Genomic DNA, 12,661 nt, shown 5'->3' with positions numbered 1-12,661 from the left:
TAGACGTAGCTTTTAAACCTGCTTTTCGGCGCGCCGCTCGCTTTGCTTTTCTTTCATTACTTAAACTTCGCGAGCGGCTTCTTTTTTTCTTTATTAGCAGTTCCATAGATTCGAAGCTTAAGAGAGAGCCTCTCATACACAGCTCCAAGCTTTCACTCAAGAGAGAGGGAGCGTACCTACACTTGCTTCCAAGCCTAAAGAAGAGGAGGAGTACGAACAAGGAGAAGAAACAAGTTTGGAAAAGAAAGATCCTTCCATACCTTTTTCCAAGTAAGTCCTTTTGAAGTTGTTCTTGCTTGCTCTTTCCAGTTTTGTACTTTCTCGCATCCATGAAACGCAGGGTCTAGGTATGAGCGACACGTTCTTTTGTCGGGCGAAACGTCCTTTTCGACTTTTTAGTATTCTCGCCTGTCGGAACGCGTCTATATGCGCGTCTGAGAAAGCGTCTAATCGTGCGTCTAAAAGCACGTCTATTCACGCGTTTGGATTGTTGCAGACACACACAGACGCGTCTGTAGATGCTCAGGCAGACGCTCTGTTAAACGGACTTTTAAACGCACTATTAGACACGCTTTTAGATGCACTGTTAGACGTATTGTTAGACGGACTGATAGACGGACTAATAGACACGCTTTTAAACGTACTGTTAGACGGACTGTTAGACGCGCTTTTACTTGAATTGTTAAACGCTCTGTTAGACGCGTCTATAGATGCGCAGATCAGACGGGTCTATAGACGCGCTCTGACAGAGCCTGTTTTTTTTCCCCCTTTCTTCTCAGCTCCCAAAGTAATAGATTTGTTTCCTATTTTCCAGTTCAAGATGTGGCCAGGAAGTGCTTATAGCTCACCTGATCCACGGGAATCGATTTGGAAGGATTTATATAATCTTTTAGGGCACCCTCCTAGTCCTGCAGAGTTATACGGGTATATGACGGGTACCCTTAACACTCCCCAGGAGTCGGCACTACAGACTCCGAGCCACCCCACACCGCCTGAGATCACCCCAGCGGAGTCCGCACAGCCGTCTTATGCCCCTTCCCCCGTACCGTCTTATGCCCCTTCCCCCATGCCATCTTATGTCCCTTCTGCCATCCCGTCTTATGCCCCTTCCCCCATGCCGTCAGGAGGTCCTTCTGTCTCGGCGAGCCGTCGACGTACTCCCCAGCCGTCGAGACTCGGTTCTCCAGCTATGAGTGGTCAGCGTAGTCCCGTGCAGTCCCCAGCTACGAGTGGCCAGCGTACGAGCTCGACACGACAGGGTAGCAGGCGTAGTTGCAGGGAGAGCGGTGGCGGATGCTGCTTTGGGCAATGTGGCGGTGAGGAGGAGGATGATTCAGATGATTTAGACGTGCCTCTGGGTGATGGTACGATTTATTATGACATCACTCAGACAGGAGGCATCTTGATGGATGCGCGGGGGAAGGACATCATGGCCTTTATGCGCTCTGTAATTGCTAACAATTACAGAGATTGCTTTATCCACTATAAAGACCACCCAAAGAGGTTGGCTGAGGAGACCCTCGCTGCTGTTCGCTCTAGGTATCCTAACCCCCCCAATCGCCAGTTCACAGATAAATGGGGGAAGTCAAAGATTGTTACGATACTTAGCAATAAAAGATCTTCCCTTAAAAGGCAGGCACTAGCGGAGCTTGCTAGGCTTGAGGCAGGTCAACCTCCAAGGGGCCCGCCCCACACCGCTCACAAGCGTGAGTGGAAGAAGGCAATGAAGTCAGCGAGGGAGGAGCCCAGTCTGTAGCACGTGGAGGCACGGAGGATCCAGATGGAGGAATATGGAAGCGCGCATTTTGGAGCAGGGGGTGTTGAATCATGGGAGGCCCAATTTGTAAGTATCGATCTCAAATTATATTGCTTATGTAGTTTATTAGGAGGTTGGTTGTTTCTTTGTACTAATCCCTCCACAAAGTGTATCGCGGTCATGCAGCTTGAGATCGTGGGCAGATACCCTACTCCAGTGGAGACAGCCTACCACCGCCACCATCGCAGAGGAGATACATGGAGGCACTTCTATGATGACGGGTTGATTACTGAGGAGCAGTATACCCGAGCTACTGGACAGGCCCCCCAGGTATTTGAAAGTAATTAAATAATGCCAAAATTATAAGTAAAGATTTGATTTTTCATACATTGATATATGTTGTCCCTTGTTTACAGCCCCATGCACAAGACGACGAGGAAGACGAGGAAGGAGGTGCAGAAGGGAGCGCAGAAGGGAGCGTGGAAGGTAGCGAGGATTAGTTGTAGAAGTAGTGCTACTATTCTTTTTTGTACTTAAAGCCACTGGCTTGGCTTCGTGCCTCTTGTATATAGACTCCTCTTATTTTTTGTACTTGAAGCCACATGACATGGCTTAGCTTCCTTATTTTTTGTACTTGAAGCCACATGACGTGGCTTAGCTTCGTGCTATATGTATATACAAGCACTTTTTGAGCTTTCAATTTTATTGCATTTTGGAGTTGTAATATTTTATTTGGAATTGTAATTCAAATGCGGTTGGCTATAAGAATTGAATTACAGAATGTGGATATGGGATTCTTGTAACTATATAGCATACACAACATACACAGTACTATTCTGTAAAATTTATATAAAAAAAACAGGCACGTCTATCAGTGCGTTTAAAAATGCGTTTATATCCGCGTCTGTCTGTTCGAGTTGCGTCTATACGCGCGTTTATAAATACGTTTATAAGCGCGTTTATTTATGCGTTTATGGGTGCATCTATATGCGCGTAAGTCGGATATATAGACACGCGTATAGACGCGGGTCTCCAGACGCGCAAATAGACGCGCCCGTAAGTTTTTTATTTAGTTCATAAAACGCGTCTATGCGCGTGTCTATGGGTGCTTTGTCTTGTTGTGATACCAATCTTCTCTCCTCGTAGTTGGATTATTATGGGACCATACGCAAAATCTATGAACTGATTTCAGGCGATTTAGTATTTTCATTCTTGATGCAAAATGGTTTAGAACTATTTAGAATGGTCCCCATGAGATAGTGAGGAAAGACAGTAGTGGTTTCTTTGCGATAGACTCCACCAAACTTTGGATGGATGAAAGTGATACTTTTATTCTTCCTGAGCATTGTGAGCAGGTGCATACTAATGATTTAATTAATCAAAGATTTCATTTTTAAATATCAACTGATACATGTACTTAAGCATAAATTCATACAATTGATGGCATTTGACACCCATCTTCAATATAGGTGGTTTTTCATCCGGATCGTCCTGATCCAAGATGGTGGTACATGATCTAAGTTGCACCACGAAGTAAGCAAATTTTTGAAGATAGAGATGTAGATATGGAGATGCCACTACTAATGCTGGATCCAATTGATCTAGATGAATCTAGCGAAGGAGATGAAGATCACAGTATGAGCCAAGAGGAAGATGCACATAATGACATCGTACAGGAGGAAGATGGAGATCACGATATTGAGGAAGAAGATGACAATCATCAAGAATCACCCGACTTTATTGAAGAAGATCAAGTCTTAGGTGAACGTACAATACTAGAGTACGATGATGATATAGGAGATCAACTCGGTATAGATCAGTTAGAGATAGACTTGTTTAGCGTGCTCGACTCGGCTTAGGATGAAGTCGTTGATGTAAATGATCTTCATTGATTTTTTTTCATCTCAAACTTGGACATGAATATATGAGCTTCAAACTTGATGTACGTGCTCTTGTACTTTTATTCTTTCAAAGGATCAAACATGTATGAAATTTTTTTTTTTTTGTCATTGGAAAAAACTCTCTTTAAAGGTCGGTATGGGGAAAAACACTCTCTGTAACATGTTGCTATAGAAAAGTGTCTTAGAGTCGTTATATAACAACCTTTTACAAGTCTATTAAACATCGCTATATACCCACCATTTACAAGTCTGGTAAATGTCACTATATACCAATGTTTTACAAAGGTCGCTATATACCCACCTTTTTAAACTTGCCTTACGTGTCTACGATTAGTGCACCGTGCATGCTAAACGTCGATGCTTAACTGTTGGAATAAGGCCCGTGTGTAGTAGTGAGGTTAGAAGCTCTTTGTTCAAGCTTCTACATCTCATGTAACAACCTTCGCCATGCTACGCATACATTTTATGAGTCCCAAAACCTACACAAAGATGAATGGTTGAGATGAAAATGATGATTGAGCTGGCCACTTAATGCAACACTAGAGGCCATGTGAATGGCACTACCAAGGTGATCTTGTCAATATTTGATATTTTGAGTGTGATGCTAGGTCACCCCTCGATTGTGTGGGTAATTATTCCATAGAGGTGGCTTATAACGCATCACCAAGCATGACATGCGAAGCAATTCCATACCATCCCACACAAGCTAGATAGAGTAGTGCAAGTGCAAACGTCAAATTGGAGGAAATAGTGGCATTTAAATTGTCCTCTTGTAGCCTTCCCTCGCAAGACTCACACAACTACCATAAGCGTGATACCATGGAGTGCCATGCTCCTCTCAGCCATTGTGAGATGACATTGAGGCTAAATTGCAGGTTCCCTTCCTTAGACTCTCTTTAGTTGTGATTTGTGTCATATCTATCTCTTAATTTGAGTGTGATGTATCCATGTGAAGGGAAAAGGGCTAACAAGCACATTAAGTGAGGTGAGTCGTTGATAGCACAAGGAGCATATTTCGAATAGGTTTTGAACCCGAGCTTAGAGGCGGACTAGTTCCCACAACACTCATAAAAATGTAAGAATACCACATGAGTTAAACACAAGGAGATTTTCAAACTCTCATTTTTACATAGTGTTTACATATAGAAGGGTAGCACTTAAGGGGGTATTTATACATTAAATAGACAAAGGTTGTCTTGAGCACAATCACTGCATGCACGAGAACGCTTGGACTATTGCCTGGATGCTTCTGTGCGACGAACCCCCTACTTCCAAACTCCTGCGACCAGCTTCGCTTAGCTCCTCTACGTTCTTCCTCAGCACCTTGCCTTCCTCCCCTTCCATCACCTCCCTCACCACCCTCTCCACCTCCTCTCTCCCAACTACCCCGCCCTCTCCCGCCTCAAACCTCAGCCCCACCTTCCACTCCTCCACGATATATTTCGCGTCCAGGAATTGATCTGCGAAATATGGCCAAACGAGCATTGGAACGCCGCTCGTAATGCCCTCCACCGTCGAGTTCCATCCGCAGTGCGTCAGGAAACCGCCCACCGCCGGGTGTGACAGAACGCGCAGCTGCGGTGCCCACCTTACGAAGTAGCCGCGATCCTTAGTCCTCTCAAGAAAGTCCTGATCCGTAATAGAGGTATATGCGACACCGTCCACTAGATCTGGGCGAAACGCCCACAAGAATCTCTGATTGCTAGCTTCAAGGCCAGAAAACACCTCTTCGAATTGCAGTTTGGATAGAGTGGCGATGCTGCCGAAGGAAACAAAGAGGACGGATTGTGGTGGTTGGTTTTCCAACCATTGAAGACAATTGTCTTCCTCCTTCCAAAGGCTCGTGCTGCTTTCACCGCCTAACTCTTCAACCAACGGACCGACTCCGTAAACGGGACAATCCAGACGCTGGGATAGGGCCTCAAAGGCAGAGCCCTCGAGCTCCTCAAAGCTGTTTACAATGATGGAATGGGCTTTCTCGTAAGCGATCGTGCATTGACGAACCATGAATGGGTACAGGTACTCGTTCTCGTCTACAATATGTTTAAAATCGGGTAGATCTGCGTTGCGTAGTGCAGGAAGACCAGGAAGGGCGTCGTGAAAGTGGTCTGCCGACGTTGCTCCGGCTCGATTGAATCTGACCACGTTCAGAGCTGCATGGTGAAGCAAACTTAAAAGTCAGGACGTGAAAGAAAATTTGGCTTTGGTCAGCGTGAACAGAAAGATAGAAAAGAGAGCACCGTTGCTCATGACTTCTTATAATATAGTCGCGCACTCTATATCGTGGAAAAAGCCCATACCCTTTTCGATAGGAATCTGGCCTTGTGAGAGATAGAAGGCCAACAAGTTGAAGCTCTGACTGGAAGGAAACAGCACGATCCTTGGAATCTTAAACTTGTCGGCGACATCCTGTGCAGGACCTGACATAAACACATCAGAGATCAAGCAAGTGACGGGGTTGCCTTCCGTGGAAAGACGTTCTACTAGCTTCGCAATGGAGTCAGCCAAACGCTGCGTAACGTTCATAAAATGCTCCATCGACATTCGAAAATCGTTAGCCATGTCAAGCCCATGAATAGGAATGTGTGCTCGCCGAATATCCAGCTGTTGAGTGTCTTTTTCTTCAAGTTGAGCTGCGGTGTCCTCAGTGAGGGATTCGACGATTCTATGGTGGATGGGGTCGACGTTGACGAAAGTGATGGAGAAGCCGTTGGAGGCGAGAATTCTACAGAGGCGCATGAGAGGGTTGAGGTGACCTTGGGCAGGGAGGGGGATGGCCAAGGCATGGGGTTTACGTGCAAGGGCAGTAGGACAGAATGCAAGAGGTGCCATGACGGTACTGGGCGAGCTAGCAGGTGAAGATATGGAAGACTAGTTCGATATGGAAGACTTGAGGGGCAGATATGGAAGACTAGTTGGAGGCATCTATGTCTATAAGGTATTTATAAATTGTGCAAGAGAGAGGTGTGGAAGTTACTCGTTATTTGATAAAGTCTGCATCTTATACCATCATATCCGTCACCGAATGCGAGGCATGCTACATCATCATAGTTGTCACCATGTAGTGTTGGTGGGCAATTATGCTTCCCCTTTCACTCATGAGAGAGTCCAACCTCTATAGGCTAGGTTTGAGTGTGGGTTGTGTGTTCTTAAGACGAGATCATGAATGGTACACATGGAGTAGGTCTAGTCCCTCTTGGTGGAGTAGAGCAAAATCGAGGCAAAGGGATGCTCCCCGCATGTTTTTTTTTTGGCGAAGAAAAGGGAGATTATATTACGGAAAAGAAGAAATATAGCTCTCTCAGACAACGGGCATGTTCAGGAAGGAGAAAGTAATGGGCTATTCCGTCAAAGGAATCTTGAAATATTGATTGCTTTTGATGGACGATGTGTCATCTATTAGTAAAGGTCATTCGCAACTCTTAGGCTCATTATGGTTAGTTATCCATGTCATAAGGGAATAATTGAAACAATAGGTATTGCAACAAGCAAAAGGGAAAAAAAGCAATGAAGAAAAGAATTACTTAGTGAACTTTTGGAGAAACACAATGACAATTGGTGGGGTTGTAACATATATCGAAATTCTATTTAATAGGGAGTGTTCCATGTAACAAATCATGTTATTGAAAGACCAAATGATAGCTCAATATATCACATTGTGAGGCACTTAATAATCTCTCTCAACCTAGTCTTCTAGACCTTCAACCCTTCACCATCCACTAGATCAAGCTTGGTGTCTCTAATAGATGCTTTGCAAAATATTCATGCCATATATCATCACCTAGTTTTTTAAGGGCCAAAAGTGCACATTTCTATTAAGATCAAGTCTTTATTAAAAGGATTCACAATGTCATGCAGCTTTGAACATGAAATCAAAATAGCATGATTTTCCTTCCATTTGTGTTTTTTGTCGCAAAGTCATCAATCATCAAATGTACAATTTTTCATCAAATCCAAATTCAAATGGCCTTTATGTAATGTTTTTTGTAAAAGGAAAACTCATCGGTTAGTTTTCTCTGTTAAACAAAGAAAGTGGTGTCACCGAGCAAGTGCAAATAGAGGTGCTTTGATTGTCTTAAACGTTAGAAAACATCAGAAAGATCAATTGATAGAGCCATAAAGTGCCTAGGTCAATAGATCATTTTAAAAAGGTGATAATTGATGTCATGCCATGTCTCTATTTGCTACTAGGAAGGTGACATAAGAAAAGGAAGTGTTTGATTGAATGTTCTAGGATTTCTACCACAATTTATGAGGGTTATGTAAGTTTTGACCCTACAAATGCATAGGTAAGGGTGAATGGTGACTTTTATCCAACACAATGTCCATTTGTGTGGTTCCCTAGTTATTAAAGCCTGGACCTATAATGTCTCAAGTGCAATGGTATGTGTAGGATGAACAAGTCTCTTTATACATCATTAAATGCTCAACCTATTGTGTCATCTCTAATTCTGAATGGAAGTGAGCAATTATTTCTCATTGATTTGTGTGAACCACTCGGGGGGTCACTATATATAAACCCTCTATACCACGTGCGTTCAAGGCCTATTTCTAAAATCCCTTATCTGTAAATTTTTCATTAATAAAATGTACCCCTTTTCTATACAAATCTGTAAATTTTTCCCAAATTTTTCCAAAACTATTTAAAATAGTCCCTTATGTATATTTATTTTTGTAAATTTTATAAATAAAAAATATCCTTCTGTTGAACTCACGTGATAGGGTTACATATGATGAGTGACCCCCCTGAGGTGAACCATGAAGTAGAGAAATGAAATCTCCTTCAAACAATTCTAGCATGGTCCTAGATCAAGCAATTGTATTGTAGTAATGGGTGGTAGCAAGCTAAGGGTGTCCACCTTTTGGCCACTTTCCATGGCTTGGCAGGGGAGAGAACATCCTTTTTTGCACTCAAATCGGGAAATCTGACCTACTTCCCTAAGCATTTAGTTCTTGAAGTCTTAAGATAAAACATCACACATGCCTTTGTGCACATAATGGTGTGGTCCGATCGAAAATTGGATTTACTCATAAAATTTTTTTTGCGGTGGACTTCAGGGCCACATCGCATGTCACACTTTTTTACAAACAGACACTATGAAACTAAATTCATAGTTTCTCCCTTGTTATACATCAAATGAAAGTGAAACTTGATAGGAAGTGTCCTCACATATGGTAGAACTTAACTTGATTTTTTGGAAGGGTTTATATAAATAATAATAAAATTTGTAAATTTATAAAAACCAAAAAAAGGTACATTTTTTTGTACCACAACATTTTTTTAGTATTATGATTAATTAAGCCAATTTGATATAGGTTTAGTGGACACACAAGGGTATGTTGGGGTAAGTATGATCAAGGGCTTGCTCTATGGTGCATATGTGCATCTAGGGGAGTCACATGTGTGTTTGTATGTGTGTTGTAAAGGCACATCAAGTGCTATGATGTGTCTAGTGTGTGACCTAAGTGATGATGTAAGACAAAGGGAATCCCACTGATGTAGGGATTGATTCCCATTGATGTAGGGACTGATTGCCACTATGTAGGGAAGGTATTACCTTCTCCCCCTTTCTATAAAAGAGAGTCTTCTCTCTCACAATCATAATAGAGATCTACCATATTGCTTTCATTGTGCTCTCACACCTCTTGCAAGATGCATCTATTCTATCCTACGGGATCCTACAAATGGTATCAGAGCTTTGGGTTCTAGATCTAGCCTAGCCTAGCATTAGATGCTATCTCTAGCATAAACTACAAGTTTCTTCTTCTCCATTTTCCTCCTTCTTCCCAAAATATTTGAGAGCTCTGTTCTCTGCCTACAGATGACCATTGCCCAAACCCTCTGAGCTACAAACTCCTCTTGTATGGGGAAACTTCTAGCTGCAAGCTTTTGGTGAAATTTCGACTGTATGTGAAATGCCAACACTCAGACTCCCTGATGCCTTTTCTTGCAATGCGACTTGCTAGAGCAGCCGTTCCAAAATTCCTCTGAGCCAAGCTTGCACAATAGTATGAGCTAGCTCCTGTCTAGATTTGAAGGGAAATGGTCCACCAGGGAGGGAGAAGCAGCAAAAAAACCAGTCGACTTTCAAGCTGCTGGCTATGGCAACGTGACACGGCATTTCACCTCTCCTTGTTGGTAGCCCTTCTCTAGTATAAGGCCCTTCTTCTTGCATAAAAATCCCCTTGAATAGAGCTATGAGCTGTGAGAATTGCACCCTCCAAATTTAGGTCTCTATTTTGGACAGTTTTGACAATGTTGTGAGTTTGATGCTACATTAGATGCTACTTTAGCATTTCTGATGTTTTAAAGTGTTGAATAGCATTAGTACAACTGTGGCTACAGCTTTGCTTTAAGTTGCTACACCTGGATTTGCTTGGAATGCTTTCATTTAGCCACCTCTATGAAGCATGCAAGTAAAAACATCATTTCCATTATGTTTTGTAGTATGGAATTTGGTTGCAAGCCTTTGCTACTCTAAATGCTTGTATTTTGAAGCTCTTCAATTTTTTCTAAGCCTTGTAAGAGAGTAGACACTGCCCATTCTAGGTTAGACCCTCTCATGGCTACCATCCTGAATATGGATAAGTTCAATGGTAAAAGCTTACACACATGGCAAATGAAGGAAAGTTTGCATTGATGAGGGAAAACCTTTGGGGGCTTGTCAAACCTGCTTCAACTTCTTCTTCAACAACCTCTAATGCTGGAGAATCCTTAGCTCTGACACACCCAGCAAGAGATCCTGCTAGAGAGGAGAAAGCCTATGGCATCATTGCTCTTGCCTTAGGAGATGACTATATTCATCACATCTCTGACTTAGAGTCTCCTTCAGAAGCTTGGCAGAAGCTTGACATTATTTTTGGTGCTAGCTCTCACATCTCAAAATTGTCACTAAAGATTGCTTTCTTTGAATTGAAGATGGTTAGTAGCACTCCTTTGGCTGCCCATGTCAATCATATGCAAAGTCTCATGACTCAACTTGCTTCTATCAACTCTCCAATCACTACAGATGATGCAATGGCAGTGTTGCTCAAAAGTATGCCTGAAGATTATGATCATGTTATTACCACTTTGAAAAATCTTTCTAATCCTAATCTTGAAGGTCTTATTTCTGCTCTTCAAGAAGAAGAAAGGCACATGGAACTTTGGAGAGGCAATGACACAGCATACCAGAGAGGCAATGACACAGCCTATGCCATAAAAATTCAAAAAGGCAAGTTTTCACCTTGCAAACATTGTCGGAAGACTAATCACCTCCCAAAAGATTGCTTGAAGATCAATCCATGCAAACATTGTGGCAAAAACAATCACCATGAAAAGTATTGTAGAGCCAAAAAGGAAGAAGCCACAAAGTCAAAAATTGCCAATCTACTCTCATTTGATGAGTCTCCACATGATGAAGATTATGCTTTTTAGGCACCTTGTCTTCTTTGTTTATCATCACTTGGTCAAATTTTGAGGTTCTCTGCCTGGAGTAGTACTCCAAAAAGAATATGTTATGTAAAATCACCTCTGGTCACCATATGATGTAGGCCATGTGATATGTGTTTTGACTATCCCATTTCTGTGAAACTCACACCCTTGGGAACCCTTGCTAGCATGGGATCCTAGCCATAGATTAATCCTTGACCACCATGAGATGGCATGAGAAACTATGAGACTAGATGAATCCTTGACACTGCAAGAGGCAATCCCTTGAGGGGGGTTTGTTGGGGTAAGTATGATCAAGGGCTTGCTCTATGGTGCATATGTGCATCTAGGGGAGTCACATGTGTGTTTGTGTGTGTGTTGTAAAGGCACATCAAGTGCTATGATGTGTCTAGTGTGTGACCTAAGTGATGATGTAAGACAAAGGGAATCCCACGGATGTAGGGATTGATTCCCATGGATGTAGGGACTGATTGCCACTATGTAGGGAAGGTATTAGCTTCTCCCCCTTTCTATAAAAGAGAGTCTTCTCTCTCACAATCATAATAGAGATCTACCATATTGCTTTCATTGTGCTCTCACACCTCTTGCAAGATGCATCTATTCTATCCTACGGGATCCTACAGGGTATGTGGTGGAAGTGAAAAATCTCAAATTTAACGATTGGATTTTGAGATATCTAAGATTAATTTTCACATTCACTTATGAGAGGAGTGGTAAAGGAAAAATGAAATAAATATAATATTTTGTGCACATAACCAATTATGTCAAAAATCAAATATATTAACCTCCTCCACGTGATTAATCTAAGGAAAAATGTTTCGTTAAAATTGACATAGGGAAGGCTTGGTAGATCACAAATCCTAGTGGCCGCCATTTGGGGGGTGGCATGGTTCACATGTGGAAGGCTAACTCATTAGACAACTCATCTAAATTGCCTCATCAGCATGCCACGTAAGCAAGTTTGACTATGTTGACTTGCCACATCACCCATGCCATCTACCCACCTCTTGCCACCTTACACATCATTAATGTCCACCTCATCATCTCACCCTCTTCCACATCATCACACGAGCTGCCACATCACAATCATTTGCCACCTCACCATGTCACTTTTCTGCTATCTCAACCATGTGTGCCACCTCATCAAGCCACATCATAGGCATGGTTGGAGCCTAGTGATCAGTCAACTGCCACCTCAGTCTTCCACCTCATCTTTGCCAACTCATCATTGCCAGCTGGTATTGCCATATCATAAAGCCATGTCACAACCTTGGCCACCTCATGCATGATGACCTTAGAGGCATGACACATGATGTGCCACCTTAGTAGCACGCATGGAGCCACATCACCCGTCAACCATGCTCATGCATGCATGGTCATGCACATCATCAACCATGCTCATGCATGCATGCTCATTCCAATCTTCAAATCGCCTAGTCGTGCCAATACGCGTGGAATTTGATTCAATAATTAGCATAGGTGAATTGTATTGCTACATAACTATAACAATACACCATTTTTTTTAGCATAGGTTAACATATAATATTTGCTACATAATCAAAATGTTACGAC

The 12,661-nt window shown here is 42.5% G+C and overlaps 1 protein-coding gene across 1 annotated transcript in view; it reads right to left on the bottom strand.

Annotated features, from left to right (window-relative positions):
- LOC147891840 (UDP-glycosyltransferase 85A1-like) overlaps positions 1 to 6,489 on the bottom strand; it is a 39,332-nt gene extending 32,843 nt beyond the window's left edge. The window contains exons 1-2 of the mRNA XM_087388520.1: positions 5,958 to 6,489; positions 4,868 to 5,810 (exon numbers count right to left, since the gene is read on the bottom strand). Of these exons, the coding sequence (XP_087244646.1) occupies positions 4,868 to 5,810; positions 5,958 to 6,489 (1,475 nt within the window). The remainder of the gene's footprint in view (positions 1 to 4,867; positions 5,811 to 5,957) is intronic.
- Positions 6,490 to 12,661: the final 6,172 nt, after the last annotated feature.

Source organism: Dipteris shenzhenensis, chromosome 17, assembly GCF_047967505.1.
Source record: "Dipteris shenzhenensis isolate YYH24624 ecotype China chromosome 17, Dip_SZ_1.0, whole genome shotgun sequence".
NCBI classification, from domain to species: Eukaryota; Viridiplantae; Streptophyta; class Polypodiopsida; order Gleicheniales; family Dipteridaceae; genus Dipteris; species Dipteris shenzhenensis.
Note: the sequence above shows the minus strand (reverse complement) of the source record. Positions and strands in the feature narration are given on the sequence as shown.